At 44.4% G+C, this 23,207-nt stretch overlaps 1 protein-coding gene across 4 annotated transcripts in view; it reads right to left on the bottom strand.

Moving 5' to 3' along the window:
- MYO3A (myosin IIIA) overlaps nucleotides 1–23,207 on the bottom strand; it is a 204,600-nt gene that overhangs the window by 41,321 nt on the left and 140,072 nt on the right. For 2 of the 4 annotated variants that reach the window (XM_043541353.1, XM_037890867.2), the window contains 7 exons: nucleotides 17,160–17,313; nucleotides 15,869–15,957; nucleotides 15,228–15,357; nucleotides 13,496–13,575; nucleotides 13,317–13,358; nucleotides 12,739–12,816; nucleotides 2,577–2,782 (listed from right to left, as the gene is read on the bottom strand). In XM_043541353.1, coding sequence (XP_043397288.1) covers nucleotides 2,577–2,782; nucleotides 12,739–12,816; nucleotides 13,317–13,358; nucleotides 13,496–13,575; nucleotides 15,228–15,357; nucleotides 15,869–15,957; nucleotides 17,160–17,313 — 779 coding nt within the window. The remainder of the gene's footprint in view (nucleotides 1–2,576; nucleotides 2,783–12,738; nucleotides 12,817–13,316; nucleotides 13,359–13,495; nucleotides 13,576–15,227; nucleotides 15,358–15,868; nucleotides 15,958–17,159; nucleotides 17,314–23,207) is intronic. The other 2 variants (XM_043541354.1, XM_043541355.1) reach the window with 1 other exon arrangement.

Genomic DNA, 23,207 nt, shown 5'->3' with positions numbered 1-23,207 from the left:
ATTGTCCAGCAAGGGAGCTACAATGCAGTGACTCACCTGCATGAGGCCACACCAAGGGAATTAATCACCCTTGCCTAGAGATTCAGCAATACCCACCAGACATGCCTGGAGTTGTGTTCTACAAGCACACGGACTAAGGGTATAAAACAGAACACAGTGGCCACATGCTTGGCCTTTCTCCTGACCCCACCTATGCTGGAAGCAACAAGGACACTGAGAAGACTTAAGACTCCAACACAGGAGACTGGCCCAGGTTTCAAGGGTGAAATCTGTGTACTATGAACTGCAATATACTGGTGTGTGTGTCCGTGTGAGAAAAACTGCTTAATCTAGATGGTGCCCAGTCTAACAGGGTTGAGAGTTTAGACTGCGTGCTTATATTTTCTTTTCTTTTGGTAACTAACTCAGACTTTTTGCCTATCACTTAATATCATTTAAAATCTATCTTTTGTAGTCAATACATTTGTTTTACTGTTTATCTTTACCAGTGAGTTTGCCTGAAGTGTGTGATAAATCTGCTCAGGTTTTCAAAGGCTAGCGTATATCCACTTTCCATTGATCAAGTGGTGAACCAATTAATAAATCTGCACGGCTCCTCTTGAGCAGTGCAAGACGGTATCTTCCTGAGGTACAGTGCTGAGAGCTGGGGGGATTCGGCTGGTTCATCTCTCTTTGTGATTCTTGAATGGCTCTGGGAGCATTCATGCAATCTAGCTGGGTGTAGGGCTCCACATGCGGTTGTGCTGAGTGATAACAGCACCTGGTGGGGGTTTGCTGCTGGTCACCAGCAAGGCATTGTGAGACACAATCCAGGCTGGAGACAATTAAGGGGGCACAGCGGTCTCTCAGTCTCAGGCTGCATACCAGGGGTGCCATCACACCCTTATATCAGTAACAAAGAACATGTCAATCATTTTTTTACAGTTGTTTTCTGTTTAAATGTATTCTTTCAACTACTGAATTTAATATCTCATACCCATGCCTCTGCCACCCCTAGCCTCGATTACAATATCTGGGGCCACAAAACTTCATCTGGTGCAGAAAGTGGCTGCCTACTAACTCCTTGCTGGGAGCATATTGCATGTGTGTTGCAGAGACTGTACTGGCTTACAGTTCTTTGCTGAATGCAATTTAAGGTGTTGGTCTGATCTATGAAGCCCTTTACAGTTTGGGTCCTGCATACTTTAGAGAATGCCCCTCTCTCCTCCTGTTTTAATCAGCATTTGAGATCAGCAGAAATGCTCTACGATGATCATTCCTGCATGTATTCAGCTGAAGACAGAGCATTCTTTTGAGAGTGTGTCACCTTATCATTTGCTCCCCCTTTGCTTTGACAGAGTCTCAGTTTGGCACACTGCAAAGACTATTTGACCAGGCTTTTCCTGAGGAGGTAGAAAGTAGTGTGCAGAATTGCAGGCACTCTCTAAAATCAGTGAATAAATTCCATGTCCCTCAAGAAATCTGTGTAACTAGCACTGCCTTCTCTTTACCCCATAAGTCTCAATAAAAAACTGCCAGCTGTTTAACAAAACTCCTTATGCTTTGGGACAGATCCTCCATGGGTGTAAATTGACGCAGCCTTGCTGAAATCGCTGGAGCAAGAGTGATTTACACCCGGGGAGGATCTGGCCAACTATGCTGTCTGCTTCCCCCCTTTATACTAGCAGTAAAATCTTTAAATGCAAAGCCCCAGACACATCTTGTTCACTTCTTGAAACTACTTTCAACAGCCTTCATTAAGCTGTGCTTTTCTGACACTGTCATGGCCCCCTCAGTGTGCTCCCCCGAAACAAACTTATCAAACCATCAGCTTGTTCTTCTTCTGTGTCTCTGTCATCAGTTGTCTACTTCTAGTACCTATTAGTTTTAAAAGCTTCTGTCAGAGTGGGTGTTATCTGCACAATTTCTTCAATATTCCCCCTGTAAATTTAAGGTCTTATCCAGGAAAATGTCTGGCTTCCACATTTGTAAAAGAGAAACGCAAAATAACTGCTTAATCTCTTACGAGTGGAGCCTTTTTTATTTAAGATTCTCCCAGTCATAACAAGGGTGAGACTAGTCTCTTAACAAATGAATAATGCTTATCAACTACACTTTAAAAAACAAAACCATGCATTTATGCACGTCTACCTTAATCTTTAAAGTGCAATACCCAGATCATGATATGCCTCTCTGCAAAGCTAGAGGCTGAACTAAGCTGGCTCTCAGTGGCTAGAGATACAGTAATGTGTTTTTGGAGGATGTCATCTTTTGCTCCAAATTCTAAGATTTAATTTAAAATATTAAGTTTCTAGCCCTTATAGTTCTGAAGAAAACTTTCAGACTGAGCAGGGCGGTGTCTGCCTGAGTCTGCAAAGAGCCTGAAACAATAGGTCAGAGATGTGTGATCTTTTCCTACAAATCAAAACGATGTGTTACCTTCATGTCTGAAATATTCTGTCTGTCCAGTCTAGCTTGTGATCTTTGACAAAGACTTTGTCTTTATCTGTGTTTTATACAGCGCCAAGCATGCTGATGACATTCAGCAAACATCAGACAACAATCATAGAAATATGCTCATACATACATGTACTTACCGTTTTATGAAGTTAGCAAACAGTATGCGATGGGAATAACCCTGTCTCCGAATTTTTGCCGTCTCCAGAATTCCCGTATAGCGCAGCTGTACCAGCACTTTCTCTTTGTCATACTTGTGCGCCTGCCGGTCATTGTTTGGCTTGATGCAACGGACAAAATGAGGCTGGCCCACCACCATCTTGGATAATAAATCCATCAGAGAATACTTCAAGAAAATGGAGAAACATTTTCTGTTGTGATACATAAAAGCCGCCTATTGTACAAACACATCTGTGAATTTGAAATTTCATTTCACATGCGTGGTACTGTAGGTATAACTCCAAATCCATTTACATTCTGCTAGTGGCTTAACTGTAGACAAATCAAGCTGAAATTCTAGCCTCTCTGACATTGACTATACTTGAGCCAAACATTACCTTCAGGCAAGCACGAACAACAAATTCCCAACCAGTATGTTCCCATAAATTGTGGTAATCTACAGTGCTAACAGCTAATTAAGCACCAGTTTTGTTTTTGGAAGCAGCAGTGTTTTTGATCACAGTTAAAAATACTCCAAAACAACGTGTATATTTTTTGCAAGTTTCTTTGATGGCCCATTGCGTTGCTATTGGTGCTGCTGAATTGCATCAGCCATGTCATGTTCCATATCGAGGAGCACAGCTGAGAACCGGCGAGCCCAGTTCACCTAGGGACATTGACTCTGACCTCTGTTGTCAAAATAGAAAGGTATTAAATAAGAAATGCCTTTAAAATATGAAATGAATGGTTGTTTCAGGGTAAGCAAATGCTGCAGGATTGGGCCATCTATCGGGGAACTGAATCTTGTTATTAGGAAATAAAAAAACATTTTTTCTATGCTCCTGTATTTAGTATTTATATAAAATCCTCATTCACCTGTGAGACAGGAGCTGACGGGGGACACCAGGCATTAGAGGTCAGGCTAAGGATGGGAGGTTGAACTGTGGGGAAGGAATGAAGATAACTAAACAGCCCCAACCATGTCTGGCCAAGCCCATCTCTTTCAGCAGGTTCCTTTGGTTCTGTTATGGAGCCACTGGGTGTAAGTAACTATAGCTGCCCTGCCCAGGAGGAACCTGTGGGGAGAGCAGCAGCGGAAACACCAGTTCACAATTCACATTGATGCTTTGCACTGCTACCACCCAGCTTGCACTCCAATCTGGCACAGGGAGGTTTGTAGCTTTCCATGCCAGCAGGGCTGAATCTGGACCTTGTGGTCCTGATGGGAATTGCTCCATTGCAGTATCCTATTAACACACAAATGATGAGGCTAATTCCTAATTCAAAATGACTCAAAGGAAAGTAGTAGCCAGGAGTAGTAAGATAGCTATTCGATAGCAGGCTAGACACACAACACCAGAGTAGGACTTCAAGCAGCATATATTCTGCATTAAAATCAGTATTTCCATTCCGGACAGATGCTGCACTGTGTGGCATAGTGCTAAATTAACTATCAATAGCTTGGTGATGAAGCTCAATCAGCTAATACAAGCTAATGAATAAAAGACCTTGCTACCCAGATTTGCAGATGCATTTCTCAGTCATCTGTAGATTTCTGCATGCGAGTAAGGTAGTAGGATTCAGTCTGAATCCTCTTCTGCCTGCAACGGCAATCACGCTTTGGATAGCAGTTTCGACTGCACCACTGCTGTCAAGATTTAGTTAATCCCAATCCTTGTATCTGTTGCTAGATTTGCTGCATGCAGTGTATCATCAAACAATAACCCATACTCAGTGGGGACCCCATCCTGAAATAAATCTTTCCTGAACTCCCACTTCTGGTCTTCAAATAATCCCCAATCTCTAAAAGCTCATCACCAGAAGGAAGCTCCTCACAGACCAGGACACCCAACTCAAAGCAGCACCAGATGCTGCCAGAACGCCAGATGCAAAACCTGCAGACACATCTCCACTGCTACAATGATCAACACCCCCCCACAATACACCTTTCAAGATCTGTGGTCTTACACATGCCTATCACACCATGTGGTGTACCTCATCCAGTGCACAAAATGCTCCAATAACAACTATGTGGGTGAAACCAAACAGTCACTGCTCTCACACAGGAAAACGATAAAAGACAAAAAACACCATATCAGCGGTGGGCGAACACTTCACAAAGCAATCACTCTGTATCTGATCTCTCAGTCATCATCCTCACAGGAAACCTGCCCAACACTTCCAGAAGACAAGCCTTAGAGCTTAAATCCATAACTTTGCTAGAAACTAACCACCACGGTCTTAATAAAGACATTGGCATTATGGCTTATTACAACCATCTGTAATCCACTAGCCCCCTTTTTCTGTCCTATGACTACAGGGGCGTTAATGGGCCACTTCACCTTGAATGGTCCCTTAGAATATGTGTTAACTACTTACTAAACTATCTCTTTGACCTTGTATTTAGCTGGGACACTCTGAGGGCACATCTACACTTAAAATGCTGCATCAGTGCAGCTGCATTGCTGTGGCGCTTTAATGAAGATGCTCTAAACTGAGGGGAGCTGAGCTCTCGTTGGTGTAGTTAATCCACCTATCCAAGAGGCAGTAGCTATGTCGACAGGAGAAGCCCTCCCACTAACATAGCACTGTCCACATGAGCGCTTATGTCGGTGTAACTTATGTGGCTCAGGTGTGTAGGTTTTTCACATCCCGAGCGAATAGTTATACCGATATAGGTCTTTAGGCGTAGACCCAGACCTCAGTACTTTTCCCCGACCTGAGACAGAGCTCTGTGTAACTTGAAAGCTTGTGTCTCTCACCAGCAGTAGTTGGTGCAATGAAAGATATTATCTCACCCATCTTGTCTTGCTAGATTTGCTGTCAGTTCCCAGAATCATAGAAATTAGAGTGGAAAAACTAGGTTCTCTATTACTCTCTGTCCAGAATGTTAAAAAAATATCACCTAAAAATATCATCCTAATATGGCACTGGCACATTATCTAGTTTATGTCCCTGTTAGTAAGGGAAGGTGCTTTATTCTGTCTCCTAAACAAAGTATCTGTTATTCTTTGCTATTCTTTACCCTGAAAGTAAATAAAATATTTTCATAAGAAGCAGTAGCATAATCTGAGGCACCTTTATGTTGTTGCTGGAAGACGTGAATCAGTGGGAGTTGGGAAAGCAGGATCAGGCCCCAAATTAGCCAGCTCCAAGGGTCATGGTGGAGAAATTAGCATAAAGGAAATATAAATGTACCTGTGGACTTTGGCAGAAGCATTTGGAATATAGCATTTAAGAGCCCAGCTTATTAGTCAATATTAGGTATTTATATAGCCTCCATTACTGTAGTAGCTGAACATCTCACATTTTTTAATGCATTATGCTCCCAACCCCCCTGTGAAATAGGGAAGTGCCATGATCCCCATTTTACACATGGGGAATTTAGGCACAGAGATTAAGTGAGGTCTGACAGGAAGTCTGTGGCAGAGCAGGGAACTGAACAGGGCTCACCCTCGCCCCTGGACTATTCTTGCTCTTTTGTTATTCTGGTGGAATAATGCCTGAGCGTTGCACTCAGGGATTAATACCAAATAGTGATTATTCACAGGATTTCATTTGTTTGCAAAAATTACTCTGATTTTGTCACTCCGTGTCATTATAATCTGCAAAGGAAGGGAAGACTCATCATAGCAATGTTCTGTGGAGGGGCTGGAGAGCATGGCCATGTATAGGACAAGGGAATGGCACTGACAGAGGAGAAGCCAGGGAGGTTAATTCAGTGCAGCAGCCTCACCACTGAAGTTCCTGTGGAGCGCCAGGTGGAAATGAAATCTGCCATCTTCTGCTCAGACCTTGAAAGGGGTCCAAATACCACGAGTCCCTGTCCTCCCTTGTGTCTGTCATCCTTGAGGCAAAGCAGTCCGGGGTGGCACAGGGAGGTGTAATTTACATCATCTTGCACCCGGAAGCATGAAGTCTGGGCCTGTGACTAATTCTACTCCATCAAATGAAACATGAACCGTCACATTACTCTAATCTAGGCATGTATACTGCACTCGTCACTGTGGTATCTATGAACTTCATGAACGCCAGCTGCGCCCTTATTGTCTTTGTGATTTGTTGTAGCTGAAATCACGTGTGTGCACCTGGAGAGGAAAGGGGCTGCATTTTAAAAGCTGAAAAAAACGATTACCTACCTTTTGTAACTGTTATTCATCGAGATGCATTGCTCATGTCAATTCCAAGCAGGTGTGTGTGCTCTACGTGCATGATCGTCAGAAGGTTTTTCCCTAGCGGTACCAGTCAGGTCAGCTGTGGGGCGCCCTGGAGTGGCTCCTTCATGACTGTGCATATGGGTCCCGACCCGCTGCCTTTTCAGTTCCTTCTTGCCGGATACTCTGACAGAGGGGAGGCGGGTGGGTCTTGGAATGGACATGAGCAACATATCTCGAAGAACAACAATTACAAAAGGTAGGTAACCGTTTTTTCTTCTTCGAGTGATTGCTCATGTCAGTTCCAAGTAGATGACTCCCAAGCAGTCCCCTGGAGGAGGGGTCGGAGTTCACCGAGTTGCAAACCGAAGCACTGCTCTACCAAACGTGGCATTGTCTCTAGCCTGCTGTGTGATGGCACAGTGCAAAGGAAAGGTATGAATAGATGACCACGTTGCCCCCCTGCAGATATCCTGAATGGGGACCTGTGCCAGGTACACTGCAGATGAAGCTTGTGCTCTCATCGAGTGCACGGTCAGTGTTGGGGCTGGAATCTTTGCCAGGTTGTAACACATCATGATACAGGCTGGGATCCAAGAAGAGATTTGTTGGAATGAGACTGGCAGTCCTTTCATTCTCCCTGCAATGGCGATGAAGGGTTGTGTCGACTTCCTAAACGGCTTTGTCCACTCAATGTAAAAAGCCAGCACCTGTCTAACACCTAGGGAATGGAGCCTGCTTCCCTGTCATTAGCATGTGGCTTTGAGAAGAACACTGGTAACAAGATGTCCTGATTTGTGTGAAATTGTGAAACAACCTTAGGGAGAAAAGCCAGGTGCAGCTGCAATTGTACCTTGTCCTTATAAAACAACGTATAAGGGGGCTCAGACGTTAAAGCTTTGAGCTCCGAAGCTCTTCTGGCAAATGTTATAGCCACGAAAAACGCCACTTTCCAAGAGAGGTAAACCAGAGAACAAGATGCTAGAGATTCGAAAGGGAGCCCCATGAGCCTTGAGAGGACCAGGTTAAGGTCCCATGGGGGGATCAGTTGCCACACCTGGGGGTACAGTCTAGACCTTTAAGGAAATGTCCAACTATGGGGTTAGCAAATACCGACCGCCCCTCTGCGCCCAGGTGGAAAGCAGAAATAGCTGCCAGGTGCACCTTGATTGATGAGACTGCCAGTCCTTGCTGCTTTAAGCAGAGTAAGTAGTCCAGTATGAAGGGGATTGAGGACTGCAGCAGAGGGGTGCCCTTCTGTGTGGACCAAATAGAAAACATTTTCCACTTGGCTAGATAAGTGGCATGACTGGAGGGCTTTCTACTGCCAAGGAGAGCCTCCCTAAACGAATTGGAGCACTGGAGCTCTAACAAATTTAGCCCTGGATTTTCCATGCAGTGAGGTGGAGAGACTGCAGGCTGGGGGTGCTGAAGATGGCCATGGTCCTGCTTGATGAGGTCTGGAATCATGTGCAAGGTCATGGGCGTGTCCATCAAGAGGTTCAACAGTGTGGAGAACCAGTGTTGGCGGGGCCATGCCGGCGCTATGAGAATCAGTGAAGCCTTGTCCTGCCAGGCCTTGAGGAGGACCTTGTGGATGAGAGGGAACAGCGGGAATGCATGCAGCAGGTGTCCCGTCCACGAGAGGAGAAAGATGTCTGCGATGGAGCCGGTGCTATGATTCAGGAAGGAGCAGAACTGTTGGCACTTCCTGTTGCCTCGTGTTGTGAGGAAACTTCCTGTTGCCCCAGGTCTACCTGGGGAGATCCCCACCTCAGGAAGATATTGCTGATGACATCTGGTCGGAGGGACCATTCGTGGCCATGGAAAGATCTGCTGAGGCGATCAGCCAGTTAATTTTGTGCCCCTGGCAGATACAACGCCTCCAACTGTATCGAGTGGGCAATGCAAAAGTCCCACAACCTGAGGGCTTCCTGGCACAGGGGAGAGGAGCAAGCACCATCCTGTTTGTTTATATAAAACATCACTGTGGTATTGATGGCAACACCGATATACAATTGCCCTGAAGTTGGGCCTGAAACGTCTGGCAAGCTAGACATGCCGCCCGTAGCTCCCTGACGTTGATGTGTAGTGATACTTCCGCTTGGGACCATAGACCTTGAGTTCTGAGGTTGCCCAGGTTCGCTCCCCACCCCAGCGCTGATGCATCTGTAACTAGTGACAGCAACAGCTGAGGTTTGGAAAACGGTACTCCCACACAGACTGTCTGTGGATTGAGCCACCACTGGAGGGACTCGAGAGCCTGGGGAAAAAGCATGACCAGACTGTCCAGATGGTCCTGGTTTGGTCTATATGCTTGGGCCAGCCACGCCTGGAGGGGACGGAGGCACAGCCTTGCATGCTGCACCACATAAGTGCATGCTGCTATACGCCTGAGTAATTTTAGGCAGTTTCTGGCCGCTGTGGTGGAAACCGGTGGAGACCTTGTATGATGGCGCTCATGGCTAGAAAACGAGACTCAGGCAGGAACGCCCTGGCCTGGGTGAAGTCCAGGAGGGCCCCGATGAATTCTGTTCTTTAAGTGGGAGCCAGAGTTGACTTTGCCATGTTGAGGATGAGATTGAGGAACATCGTACATACCAGGTTCACGTGTTCCTACAGCTGGGCTTGGCACTGGCCCTTGATGAGCCAATCGTCTAGGTACAGGAAAACTTGCACCTGATGCTTTCAAATGAAGGCTACCACGACCGCCATGCACTTGGTGAACACCCAAGGTGCCGCCGATAAGCTGAAGGGGAGGACCGTGAATTGATAATATGCGCCGCTGACCACAAATTGCAGAAACCATCTCTGGAAAGGGATTATGGAGATGTGGAAGTACCCATCCTTCAAGTCGAGGGCAGCGTACCAGTCCCCCGGATCCGGAGAGGGAATGATGGCGGCCAGGGAGACCATGTGGAACTTCAATTTCTTCATGAATTTGTTGAGTTTTTGCCGGTCTAAAATGGGCCTGAGCCTGCCTTTGGCCTTGGGGTTTAAGAAGTAATGGGAGTAGAATCCCCTGCCCTGAACTCCAGAGGAACCTCCTCTACCTACCCACCCCAGCTGTAGGAGCATTTGCACGTCCTGCACTGGAAGTTGCTTGTGAGAAGGGTTCCTGAAGAGGGATGGTGAGAGTGGGCGGGAGGGTGGAAAGGAGCAGAATTGGAGAAAATATCCCAATTCTTCCATGCTCAGGACCCAATGGTCTGAGGTTATTTAAGCCCAGGCACAGTAGAAATGGAATAGACAGTTCACAAAGGGAGGGGAAGGATCCAGGTATTGAACTGGTGCTCTGTCCTTGGGCGCATCTTCAAAAGTTTGGCTTTGACCCCGAGGGCTGCTTAGCCGAGCCCTGCCCTCGGCCGGAGGAGGCCTGAGATGAGCACCTCCTATTACTTCTGCCCCACTTCCTACTGTAGTCCTGTCTAGGAGGGGCAGGATAGAATTGTTGGGCAGCTTGGGGCTTAAATATCTTTCTTTGTGGGGCTGGTGCATGCAGCCCCAAAGACTTGAGCGTCGCTCGCGAGTCCTTAAGATTATGCAGCCTTGAGTTTGTCTGCTCCACAAAGAGGCCAGAGCAGTCAAAGAGTAGGTCCTGAATTGTGTTCTGGACCTCATGCGGCAGCCTGAGACCGGTAGCCAAGAGCTGATTTTCATAGCTATGATCGTGCCCAGAGTGCAGGTAGCTGAGTCAGCTGAGTCCAGGGTGGCCTGAAGAGAGGTCCTAGCAACCACCTTTTCCTCCTCCAGCACTGCCCCAAACTCTAAGCGGGAGCCTGCTGGGAGCAATTCCTGGAATTTGGCTGGAGAGCCCCAGGAATTATAAGCATAGCGGCTCAGGACAGCTTGCTGATTCACTATGTGAAGCTGGAGCCCCCAGTGGAGTAGTCTTTCCAACCGAAGAGGTCCAGCTATTTAGCATCCTTGGACTTGGGGGTAGGCCCTGGCTGCCCCTGGCACTCTTTGTGGTTTGCCGCCTCCACCAGCAGGGTCCCGGGCTGGGGGAGGGGGTGAAGAGGTGCTTGTACCCCTTGGAAGGCACGGAGTGTTTGCACTCTACGCCCTTGGCTGTCGGCAGGATAGAGGCAGGCGTGTGCCACAGCACCTTGGTGCTATTCTGTATGGTTTTGATGAGGGGCAGAGCCACCCTCAAGGGTCCATCAGGGGCCAGAATATCCACCATGGGATCCGTATCCTCAGAGACCTCATCTGCCGGCATCTGTTCTGGGCCACCCTCCTGAACAGGTCTTAATGGGCCCTGGTGTCCATAGCGGCCAGAGTGGTGGAGGTGCCTGCTACCGCCTCATCCAGGGAGGGTAAGGATGATGCCCTCAGAGGCACGGGGTCTTCTTGCCCCTCTGGCTCACGGGGTTCCCCTTGCGCTGCTTGAGAGGTGCAGGAAATGGCAGCAGCTGCTTTGGTGCCGGTGCCTGTACTGGTGCTGATGTCCTCATCAGCCTGGGCTTGTGCATCCCTACCCCGAGGAGGCTCCTGTGCTACAGATGTGGCTGATTGCGGGATTCGCGCCTCCGATGTCACCGACAGGGACGTGGAATCCGGGCCCTGGACTTGCTGGTAGGCCTATGGTGTCCAGAAGGGCCACTGCGTCGGTCCCTGCCAGTGTGGAGGCCGGGGCATTACAGGCCCTGGCTACCCTTCGTTTTGCCTAGGGCGGTGCTGGAACCAGTGCCGGGAGCAGTGCCGGCTCTGCCTGGAAGGATCAGAGTCTGCCTCCAACTCTGAGGAGAAGTCCGAATCTGACCATGGTGATGCAGATCGAGACGGTGCCGGGGATCAGTGCTGTGGTGAAGGCCATCGGCGTCGTATCATAGTGGGCTTGCCCGAATCCTGGACCGGCGTCGGTGCCGGTGCCAACGATGTTGCTGGTTCCGGTGCCGGAGCCTGAGCCGGTGCCTGCGCACCCGCCGGTGGAACGGGAAACTGTGCCATCATGGCGGTCAACTCCCTGCCCGCCTCAAATGTGTCCGGTGTGGGGGGAGCATCCAAGTCCGCCTCCAAATCTTCCCGCCCTGGGGAGTCCACTGTGACCGGACTCAACGGACCTCCCTGAGAGGCCGGAGTCAATGGCTCTGGTCCAGGCGGACCCGAGGCTGGGTGTCCCGACATGGGATGCACAGCATTGGCGCCTGCCTGCTCCGCTCCCCCTTTTTCTTGTGCGGCACCAGCGACTTCAAGTGGTGCTTCACACTAGCGATAGTCCTCGGTGCCGGGAAATGGCGGTGCCATGGCCCTTTGGATGAGACCTTCCTCGGTGCTGAGGCTTCCCATACCGAGGCCGGGAAGTTGTGCACCGAAGCGCTCGGTCGGACGCCACATGGGGCAGTTGGGGTTGAAGAGCTGACTCCATGAGAAGGAGCTTTAAGAGAAAGTCCTGCTCCTTCTTAGTTCTGGGCTTAAAACCCCTGTAGGTTTTACACCTGTTGGACTGGTATCCCTCTCCGAGACACTTTAGACAGGAATCGTGTGGGTCTCCCTTCAGCATGGGCTTCAGGAAGGACCTGCACAGCTTGAAGCCCTGAGACTGAGGCATGCCCCGGTCCCAGGGATGGGAACAAAGTAGGGTGGGGGGGGGTAACCCTCAACTAAAACTTAACTAACTACTACACTTATCACTAACTATAACTTTATCACTAACTAAAACTTTCAAACTGTTTACAGGGAGAAAAGGAGAGTCCACTAGGAGTTGTTTGCTAACGCAGGGGAGGAGCTGCTTCAACAACCATCACTGGTGGTAAGAAGGAACTGAAGAGGTAGCGGGTCAGCAGGGACCTATATACACGGCCATGAAGGCGCAACTCCAGGGGACCCCGCCAACCCGACAGGTACTGCTAAGAAAAAACCTTCCGACAATCGTGCATGTGGCGCGCACACACCTACTTGGAATTTACATGAGCAAGCACTCGAAGAAGAACAATAAATATTAATTCTACTCCAGCATAACATAAGAAAAGAGCTGGTGTCTTACTCTAAAATAAGAAGCGACCGTCTGTGTTTTCATACTGGTCGTCTCTCTTGGATGGGGTGCAGTATCTTCATTTTCATTCTATACAGATCAAGAAAGAAAATGACACTTCTTATCTTTACAGAGCCCGAGTTTATTTTGCAACATCCCAACAAAGTGCCCTTTAAAAGAACACCACTAATAAAAAGAAATATGTATTCTAAACTACAAAGGCTATTGAATAATCACTAGCAAAATCAGAATTGTTGCACAAGTATGTTACACTACTTTGTCACACATACACACACACACACACCCCGAGGACACAGTTTGATAACTGAACATCCAGGTAACTGTCACAAATAATGTGATAAGAGGAGATCATTTTTTTTTTTATATCAAGGACTGCTGATGTCTTGAACATAATTTCAGCATCACTGTTATTTTGGTTATTCTCTACAGAGCATGACCATACGCCACACAAATTAGATAAAATATTTTTAATTTCTCCTTTTAACTGTGATAGGAAAGTTAAGGAAATATTTTTTTCTGAAGTAGTTATAAAACTATAGTCAGAAAGAAGGGAAATTATAGGTTTTTACCTCACGGAAGGAATACGAATTGCACAACACAAAGATATCCAGCTAAACAGAAAAGAAAATAGGAGAGGGAAAAAAACCAAGGAAGGGGTTACTTGCTTACTTTCAGTAGCAATAACAACATTGCCTTTGTCTACTTTAAATGAGGATTCAAAACACTGCCATGAAATTAGGTTTCTTACCTTAGTACGGCTGATTGATTTTTGCGGGGTCCACATCTGGTAGTTTATTACACTTTTGCTTTTGGTATGTGCCAAGTTACCTAAGGAAAGATAAGAGAAGACAACCTGCTAAAAACTTTTATATTTCAGTGACACTAAAAAAACACATTATCCAAGTACCTGGTGTTACATCTATATAAACCCTTGGCTCCTACATGTCTCTTTATTTCCCTCCTAGCCTTTGGGAATGAACTTTGAGAAAGCCACAACCACTCTGACGAGATTAAACAGGGGCTCTACATTTCTTACTCTGCACTTACATGACCTGCCAAAGCAAACACAAAACAAAACAGATCTGCCCCAAACCAGGAAGCCACCCACTACAGCCCTGATACTCATAAGGCCCCTTCAGACTGCCCTAGCAGATAAAGTTGCCTTAGAGTAGGTGCAAATGTAATTTACATCCCTTTTAAGGCACTTTTCCACTGCCAGAATGATGCAAAGGGGACTTAGTGTGAATGGAAACCAGTCCCTCTGGATCAAGCAAAATTACCATTATGACTTCCAGGACTGGCTGTATTACAACAGTTTAAGCAGACACGGATCTTCTAAAGGAATATGGAAACACCTTATGAACTTCTATCAACACAAAAGTGCAATTGCTAAAATCCAACCATTCTAGCAACCTGACATTGCTTTAGTTTCCAAAATGCTCTTACTGGAGTCTCTGCATTGTACAAATTGTGCTCAGGTACTACAAAACCTGGGTAGGCAGATACAATCATAATTCACTACTGGCTAGTGTGTCAATGGTTCATGGATTATGTGACCATATCAAGTACTGAAGACCCCTTGACCTAACAGAATGTCAAAAAATCTTTTTATTCTCTTATTTTTTTTAAAAAAAAATTTCTCTCACTTTAAAAAATGGACCCACGATCCATATTTTAATAACTTTTATATCCTGACAAAAGCCAAGGACAAAAACATTCAGAGATAAGTCTGCCACATCCCAAGCCTTCAAAGTTGTGCTTACGACTGTCAGTCTCTGAACAGTGTGTAATCTTAAGGTCAATGGGCCCAGTTCTGCTCCCAGATACAGAGAGGCTACAGGAGTTGACTCCAGAGGAGTTGCACTTTTGCACTTCAGTGGGTTCTAATGCCAGGATAAAATTGCATAAGAAGGATGTGTCACAATGAACTTTGAATTGTCCTGCTTCTATTGACTTCAAATAGAACTGACTTGCTGTTCTTAATCAGGCAAAATTCCTTCTGTAATCAATAGGAGTTTTGCCCAAGAAAAGACTTCAGGTTACTGTAAGATACGATAAAATTTAGAGCATTATCTGTTAGACCTTCTCTACTATTCAGTCTAGCTCTCCTGTTCTACTATAAATACAGCTCCCATATGATTGTACAGGTAACTGCAGGAGAAAAAAAATACATATTTTCTGGCACAGGTGCATTGAAGCATATGCAACAAAATGTAAAAATATATCCTGTTTAAAAATGACAGAATATACTCAGATCATTAGTTCCATGGCACAGTAAAAAGAGATGACACAAGATGACATTGGGTTTCTAAACTCTAATTTTGGAGAAACTTATGTATTCTGTTTAGTTTCTAGCATTGGATGAAAGTCACCAAAGCTGTGTAATATCATTTGAGAGCCAGACAAAAACCAGGAGTGGTCAGTACTGCGGGGTTAGGTGTCTGGATTAGAAAGATCTGCCACAATTACTGGTACATTACCTGTTTTGGTAAGAGGATGGGTTACCAGCTGTCGAGTCAGATTGTTTTCTGATGACCGCAACAGCAGCACTATGTCAGCTGGCAAGGTATTTCTGTTTTTGGCTAAGAATCCACTTGCATTATAAAGAACCTGTTTAAAAAGTGCATTTATAGTTACGCAGCTTTTCTTTGTGTATCAGATGCCGCTTACTACTGTAGCTTCGGGACTTTCAGAATGGTAGCCAGGTTGTAAGTACTCTAAAATGTGGCCTGTAATATGTCAACAGAGATAATAGTTTTTCAGTCATAAGGGGCAGTAATTCAGCCTTCTCTTTTGGCCACTGCTAGCTTTAATTTTTAATAGGTAGAGACATTAAGATGATAATCATGACAGAAAAATGTGAAGATGGTAACTAATCCCTACAGGTGTCATCAGACATTTGTTCTTCACAGTGCACAGGTATTCGCAGTACACTTAACATCTCTTCTGAGAGACCTATGTCTCCACAACAGGGGAGATTTCCAAAGGCACAAGGGTCAGTTAAGTGCCCGGTTCTCATTGAAAAAAAACCAGTGAGAACTATGCATCGAACTCAAAGTTGTCTCTGAGAATCTCCCTCAACATTGATACATCAACAACAAATATGTTTACGTTCTCTTACCTTTCCTGCATAATGGTAAATCCCAAAGGTTAGGTCTACTCTTTTGGGTCTCCAAAAGTATTTTGACTTCAAGTTATCTTCGAATTTTTCTGTAAGCAGATACACAGTTTGTCTTATTGGAGTAATTGTACAAAAACAGCAATGAGTCCACAGCAGTTTGGATCAGGACTCAAGTAAGGAAACTAAACTGGCTTTTCAGGCAAATGCAGAAACAGACTCACATTTTTTAAAGAGAAGGAGAAAGGACCATCAGTATGGTCGTATGGTTAAGGCACTGGACAAGGACTCAGCAGTTGTTGCTTCAATTATTGGCTTTGCTACAGACTTCCTGTGTGACCTCGGACAAATCACTTAATCCCTCTTTGTTTTACTTCCCCATTTGTAAAATGAGGATAATAATCCTTTCTACCTTACAGGGGTGTTGCGAGGATAAATTAATTGATGGTTTTGGAGGCACTCATTGATGGGGTTTATATAAGTACCAGGTTAGACAAAGAGCTCATATTACAGCTGTTGTTTGGCTATAAAAAACACACGGCAGTATTTTCGGCTGTTTTGTTTTGTGATGATCTGAGATCACCCATAACCCTGATTCTGCTCTTTATATATGTGGATTATGACTGAAGTAAGGGTTTGCCTACTCTGAAACCAGAACCAAACTCACTAAATCAGTTGTAACTCACATCTTGAGTTATTTCCATGCAAGTTTGTGTGTAGACATTCTCTTTCCAAAATAAGAGTGTCCACACACAGACTTGCACTGAAACACTAAAGGTGTAAATTACAACCAGTTTAGGGATTTTGGTTCTAGTTTGTATGTAGACAAGCCCTGACACGTATTTGCTTTGTTTTAACATTAGACAGTTTCTGTGCCTTTGTGCCAGATTCACAGCCATTACCTTATAGAGTTAGAACTTCTTGACAAGAGATGGGTCAGACCAAAGCCCCAGATCCAAACACCTCTTTAACCATAAGAAAGGGGTATTTGCATTCTGATCCTAGATCTGGACCCAAACTGGTCCTTATCTCCAAAACCTTGGATCCGAACATTCCTGAATGGTGGAGAGTTCGAAATCTGGACCCATCTCTTGTGGCTCAGGCCCATCTCGTTGCTTTTCATAAGAAGAAATATTAATTTCAAAGCTGGATCCAGTTCCCCTCTCCCTGAAATGTAGGTGGGAAGCTGAAAGATGTTCACACTGAAAACATAGCTAACGAGCATAAAAATACACTTTAAACAGAACTTTAAAATTTATGCCTCCTAAGACCCTCTGAAGTATAATATACCTACCTACAAGTGTCCGATCAGTTGCTCGCGGGAATCGACTTTCCTCATCAAGGAGAGACAATAAGCCCATTGGTTTCTGGAGGAACATATCTAAGAGAGGCCTGTTGTCCTCGTATTCTATAACTCTTGCATCAACACCTTCATATAGGTATTCATTCTGTAACAAGTGATAATACGCACGTTTCACCCACAAACACAGAGAAGTTTCAGAATATGATTCACAAACTGACAGCTGAGCAGAATCATAATCACTTAGAATAAACAATACCCAAGGGGCGAATGCATCCGTGTTTTCTAAGAAAGAATGTCACTTTGAATGTTGTAACACCCAGCAATGCTATAAGCTTTAATCTTACGTGCCTCATGCTGTGTGTTTTGTAAAATCATATGCTTCCCATGTACACACAAGAACAAATAAACATAAACAAAGTCAAAGAGCTCAAGCTACCGTGTTTGAGAGAAAGATAGAGACTTTAGTGTCCTTCCACTGTTCACTTCACTAGGCTGTATTGTAATCAAATTGTTCTGAAGTCATTTGGCGGCTTCATTTATATTCCTCCATTGCTTCATTATTCAGACCTATTGCCAGTACAATGGCCAAGATTTGCAAAAACGACTAGTCATTTTGAGTGTCTGTTTTTGGGGCCCCAACTTGAGACACCTTAAAGGGACCAGATTTTGGGAAGGCTGGAGCTCAGCACTTTCTGAAAATCAAAGCCCTATAAGGTGTCTCAAATTGGGCCCCCATAATCACTTTTGAAAATCTAGGCCAGTGTATTCAATATGGTAAAAAAAAAAAATCTACTTTCTATGCTCAGGAATACAGAGATCTCAGGCTTCTCAAGGTGATGAGAAAACCTATTAAGCAAACTCTGCAAACATATCATGCCCTCAGCATTTGTAGTGGCCTTTCTTTTGTTTTTAAAGGCTTTTTTTTTAACCAGGGAAAAGTAGCCAGATTTTTCTTTAATTCTCTTGCAGTCTGTTCCCTAAATCCACAAAACAGTTATTTAAGCCTCCTGATTCTCTTCACAAACCATTTTTTTAATCGAAAGAACAAAATTCTTTTCAGTTACTTTTAGTTTTACCATGACAGTTTTGTCTTAATAAGTGATGTCACCAATCCAGTGTTGCCTGTTTTCATTGCAAATACAGTGTCCTAGGGACTACACTGCTTCCTGAGAGGTGGATAACATTCAACAGTTGAAGTCCCCTATAACTAAGCAGGAAGGACTTCCAGACCCATGAAGATCTCCCTCTGTATATAATTCACCTTAGTCTGAAAGAGGTGGGGAATGAAGAAGGCAACACAGAGCATATTTTGGAAAGCATTTCATCACCACGTATTGCATTACAACAAGAAAATCATGTCCTGAGACTCTGATGACCTCACCTCTCAGTCAGATGGAACCAAAAGTATAATCAACAAAATCAGAAATGCTGACCTGACAAATAAAACCCAGATAAATATCTGCAAATCCATCTGAAAGAGAATATAGAATGCCTGCTACAACCATACTTTTGGCCAGTTTTACTTAATTTCTTCTGGCTTCCTAGACTTTTGGGCTTGATTGTGACTCAGACCACATGCCCGCACAAGGAAATAAGATGTGAATCCCTAATACAGCTCTATGTGGGATAGTCATATCTTAGGGCCCAGCACATGAGATTAAGCCCTTTTTACTCCTGCCCAGGGGCAGGTGGGTGGAGAGCAGTGGGAATATATGGAGTCTTGGCTTCATCCCCTCACTCATTGGCCTGAGTCGTGGGGCCAGCACAGGAGAGGAGCATAACCAGATACCAGTGGTACAGGCTAGCAGTGAATTACTATACTTTCAGTAGCAAGGAGGCAGCAGAGGAGGAATTGTGACTCAGAGGTATGTTTATGAGTCACAATGTCTCCCAAGGATAATCCTGGCGTGGGGCAATATACACACCAATAAAAATATAAGAAAAGCCATATAGGGTTAGACCAATGGTTCATCTACCCAGTCCATCTTCCACCAGTGGTCAACGGCAGAAGCTTCAGAGGGCATGAACAGAACAGGGCGGTTATTGAGTGACCTGATGTCCAGTCCCAGCTTCTGGCAGTGAGAGGTTTAGGGGTACCCAGACAATGGGGTTGCATCCCTGACCATCTTGGCTAATTGCCATTGATGGACCTATCCTCCAGGAACTTATCTAATTCTTTTTTGGACCCAGTTATACTTTTGACCTTTATAACATCCCCTGGCAATGAGTTCCATGGGTTGACTGTGTGTTGTTTGAAGAATTACTTTCTTATGTTTGTTTTAAACCTGCTGCCTATTAATTTCATTGGGTGACCCCTGGTTCTTGTGTTATGTGAAGGGGTAAATAACACTTCCTTATTCACTTTCTCCTCACCAGTCATGATTTTATAGACCTCTATTATATCCCTCAGTCATCTCTTTTCTAAGCTGAACAATCCTAGTCTTTGAATGTCTCCTGATATGGAGGCTGTTCCATACCCCTAATAATTTTTGTTGCCTTTCTCTGTACTTTTCCCAAATTTAACGTATCTTTTGTGACCAGAACTGCAAGCTGTATTCAAGGTGCGAGCATATCAGGATTTAAATAGTGGCATTATGCTATTTTCTGTCTTATTATCTATCCCTGTCCTAATGGTTCCCAACATTCTGTTTGCTTTTTTGACTGCTGCTGCATATTGAGCAGATGTTTCCAGAGAACTATCCGCAATGACTACAAGATGTCTTCCTTGAGTGGCAACAGCTAATTTAGACTCCATCATTTTGTATGTATAGTTGGGATTATGTTTTCCAGTATGCATTGCTTTGCACTTATCAAATTTGAATTTCATTTGCCATTTTGTTGGCCAGTCACCTGGTTTTGTAAGATCCCTTTGTAACTCTTCCCAGCCAGCTTTGGACTTACCTGTTTTGAGTAATTTTGTATTGTAGGCCAACTTTGTCACCTCGCTGTTTATCTCTTTTTCCAGCTCATTTATGAATACGTTGAACAGCACTGGCCTCAGTATAAATCCTTGGGAGACCTTGCTATTTACCATTCTGAACTGTGAAAACTGTTTATTCCTACCCTTTGTTTCCTACCTTTTAACCAGTTACTGATCCAGGAGAGGACCTTCCCTCTTATCCCAGGACTCCTTACTTTGCTGAAGTACCTTTGGTGAGGGACCTTGTCAAGGGCTTTCTGAAAGTGAAAGTACACTATATCCACTGGATCACCCTTGTCCACACGTTTGTTGAAACACTCCAAGAATTCTAGTAGATTGGTGAAGCATGATTTCCATTTAGACAAGTCATGCTGACTCTTCCCCACCATATTGTGTTCATGAATATGTCTGATAATTCTGTTCTTTGCTATAGTTTCAACAAATTTGCCTGGCAGTGAAGTTAGGCATACTGGCCTGCAATTGCCAGGATCACCTCTAGGGTCTTTTTAAAAAAATCAGCATTACATTAGCTATCCTCCAGTCATCTGGTACAGAGTATGATTTAAACAATAGGTTACATACCACAGTTAGTAGTTCTGCAATTTCATATTTGAGTTTCTTCAGAACTGTTGAGTAAATACCATCTGGTCTTGGTGACTTATGACTGTTTAATATATCAGTCTGTTCCAAAACCTCCTCCGCTGAAACCTCAATCTGGGACAGTTCCCCAGATTTGTCACCTAAAAAGAATGGCTCAGGTATGGGAATTGCCCTCACATCCTCTGCAGTGCAGACTGATTCAGATAATTAATTTAGTTTTCTGCAATAGCCCCATCTTCCTTAAGTGTGCTCCTGTAGCACCTTGATTGTCCAGTGGCCCCACCAACTGTTTGGCATGCTTCCTGCTTCTGATGTTCTAAGGAAAATTTTTGCTGTTAGTTTTTGTGTCTTTTGCTAGTGTGGCAAGGCACCCCCTTTGCTTTGTCAGCATCAGTGTTCCTCTCTTTGGGGATGGGGGTCTGGAGTAAATCAGTCCAACTCTGAAGGTTTTTAATGATTTGCTCTGGTTAATGTTTTCAGTATTTACAAGGTGGGCCTCAGAGTAGGCCTGACTACTTCTCTTAATCAAAAAACCAAACTCAAAACACAAAAGAAATATATTTCCCTTTCCTCTCTCCTGGGTGTTGCCTCATTATGCTGGTTTCTGGTTGCCAGTCCTCCCCCAAACATAAGTTAACCTGACTGTTTCCTCTCAAGGGGAGAAAGCAACCTTCCACCTAGGAGAAGCCTTTTCTCCCTGCTGCCCCTAACCCTGCTGCAGCTTGTTTCTCATCCCTCCTTCCTCTCTCTCTCTCTCCCCCCCCCCCCCAGAAGAGAGGTTTTTAAAGGTTACCAGCAGCCTTATTCCTCATTTTATGTAGTTTCCCCCTTTTAAAGTTAAATTCTAGTGTGGTGGACTAGACTTTGGTATTTCCCCCCCCACAAGGTGGCTAAATTTAATTACATTATGGTCATCATTAATGAGCGGTTCAGCTATATTCACCTCTTGGACCAGATCCTCTATGCCACTTAGGACTAAATCAAGAATTGCCTCTCCCCTTGTGGCTTCCAGGAGTAGCTGCTCCAAGAAACACTCATTAATGGTGTCTAGAAATTTTATCTCTGTGTCCCATCCTGAGGGGATAGTTGAAATTCCTCACCATTATTGGGTTTTTTTGTTTTTGCAGCCTCTCTACTGTCCCATAGAATTTAACAATCGCTCTCACCAGCTGGTCTGTGGTACATTCTTACTGCTATACTGTTGTTGTTCAAGCACGGAATTTCTATCCATAGGGATTCTATGGTACAGTTTGATTCATTTAAAATTTTTACTACATTTGACTCTATGCTTTGTTTTACACATAGTGCCACTCCCCCACAAGCATGACCTATTTCATCATTCCTATATATTTTGTATCTTGGTATTACTGTGGCCTGCTGATCACCATCATTCCACCAAATTTCTGTAATCTTTGATCAGGGCTGTAGTTGTCCCACAATTGAGATGTTAAGTTCAAGCACTAGGTGTTATCACGAAGGACGCTTTTACTGTAAACAGTCTACGTGTAAATAAATAATAATTATGATAATCTGCTTCTGTTAATTCTGACAGTCAGAAAAAGGAGTAAATATTTCCATGACACTGATGCATCCTCAGACAAGCATTCCTGGGCAACATTTCCAATTATTAGTTTTTCTAAAACTCTAATGCTCATTAAAGGAGACAGTTTAACAACACTGGAAACTGAACTCTGATTTAAGCGTAAATGGAACTTCCATAGCTACACAGTATGAGAACAGCAGCACAAGCTTCCCTATTCTTCCTTCATATGCCTCAATCCTGACCTGGAAGGACCACATGGGCAGTTTAAGCCTTCATGATCATTCAATTTTCTGCTTCTCTAGTAAGACTGCCAAATGGAGTGTCAATAAGTGCCAGTGGTTTTTGTGATGTCTACCAGGATAGGGAACAAATCCATTAAATCACCTCACATAGGACATTGAAAGATGTCAGAAAGAAAAAAACTTCCAGTCACTATGGAGCTGGGTTAGATTTAAACCAGTGACCTAACCGTGAAAGACTCTGTATTATCAGTCCCTCGTGCAATACTGCTCCCTTCCCCATGTTATTATGAAATATGAGACAGGAGAAAAAAACTAATATGACAAGTATTATAAAGCCATAATGGAAGATTTTATTTGTATTAATTTCGAACATGCCATAAACAAGGCACTGAGTAGCTGCAGGAGGTTGCAATCCCCAGTGATGTTTCATAGTATCTGAATTCCCTAAAATAGTTTCTACTCATTGAGAGGATATCACACAATCCACAAAACAGTATTCACATAGATAGGATGTCACAAGGAATGACTGCACTACATTGGAGTATGTGGGCTCTTATTTTATGCTGTGTCCACTGTGATCAAAGCTAGGCAATATTACCCTGTGCAGATTTGCTGCACTTAAATCAATAGGGACAATATTGTTAAATGCAGTTTGTAATTTTGTTTTGTACTAATAGAAAACAACTGGGTCATGAAGTAATGCCACTTTGTTGATGTGATGATATGAAATCCCC

The sequence above is a fragment of the Chelonia mydas genome, chromosome 2 (genome assembly GCF_015237465.2).
Source record: "Chelonia mydas isolate rCheMyd1 chromosome 2, rCheMyd1.pri.v2, whole genome shotgun sequence".
Lineage (NCBI taxonomy): Eukaryota > Metazoa > Chordata > Testudines > Cheloniidae > Chelonia > Chelonia mydas.
Note: the sequence above shows the minus strand (reverse complement) of the source record. Positions and strands in the feature narration are given on the sequence as shown.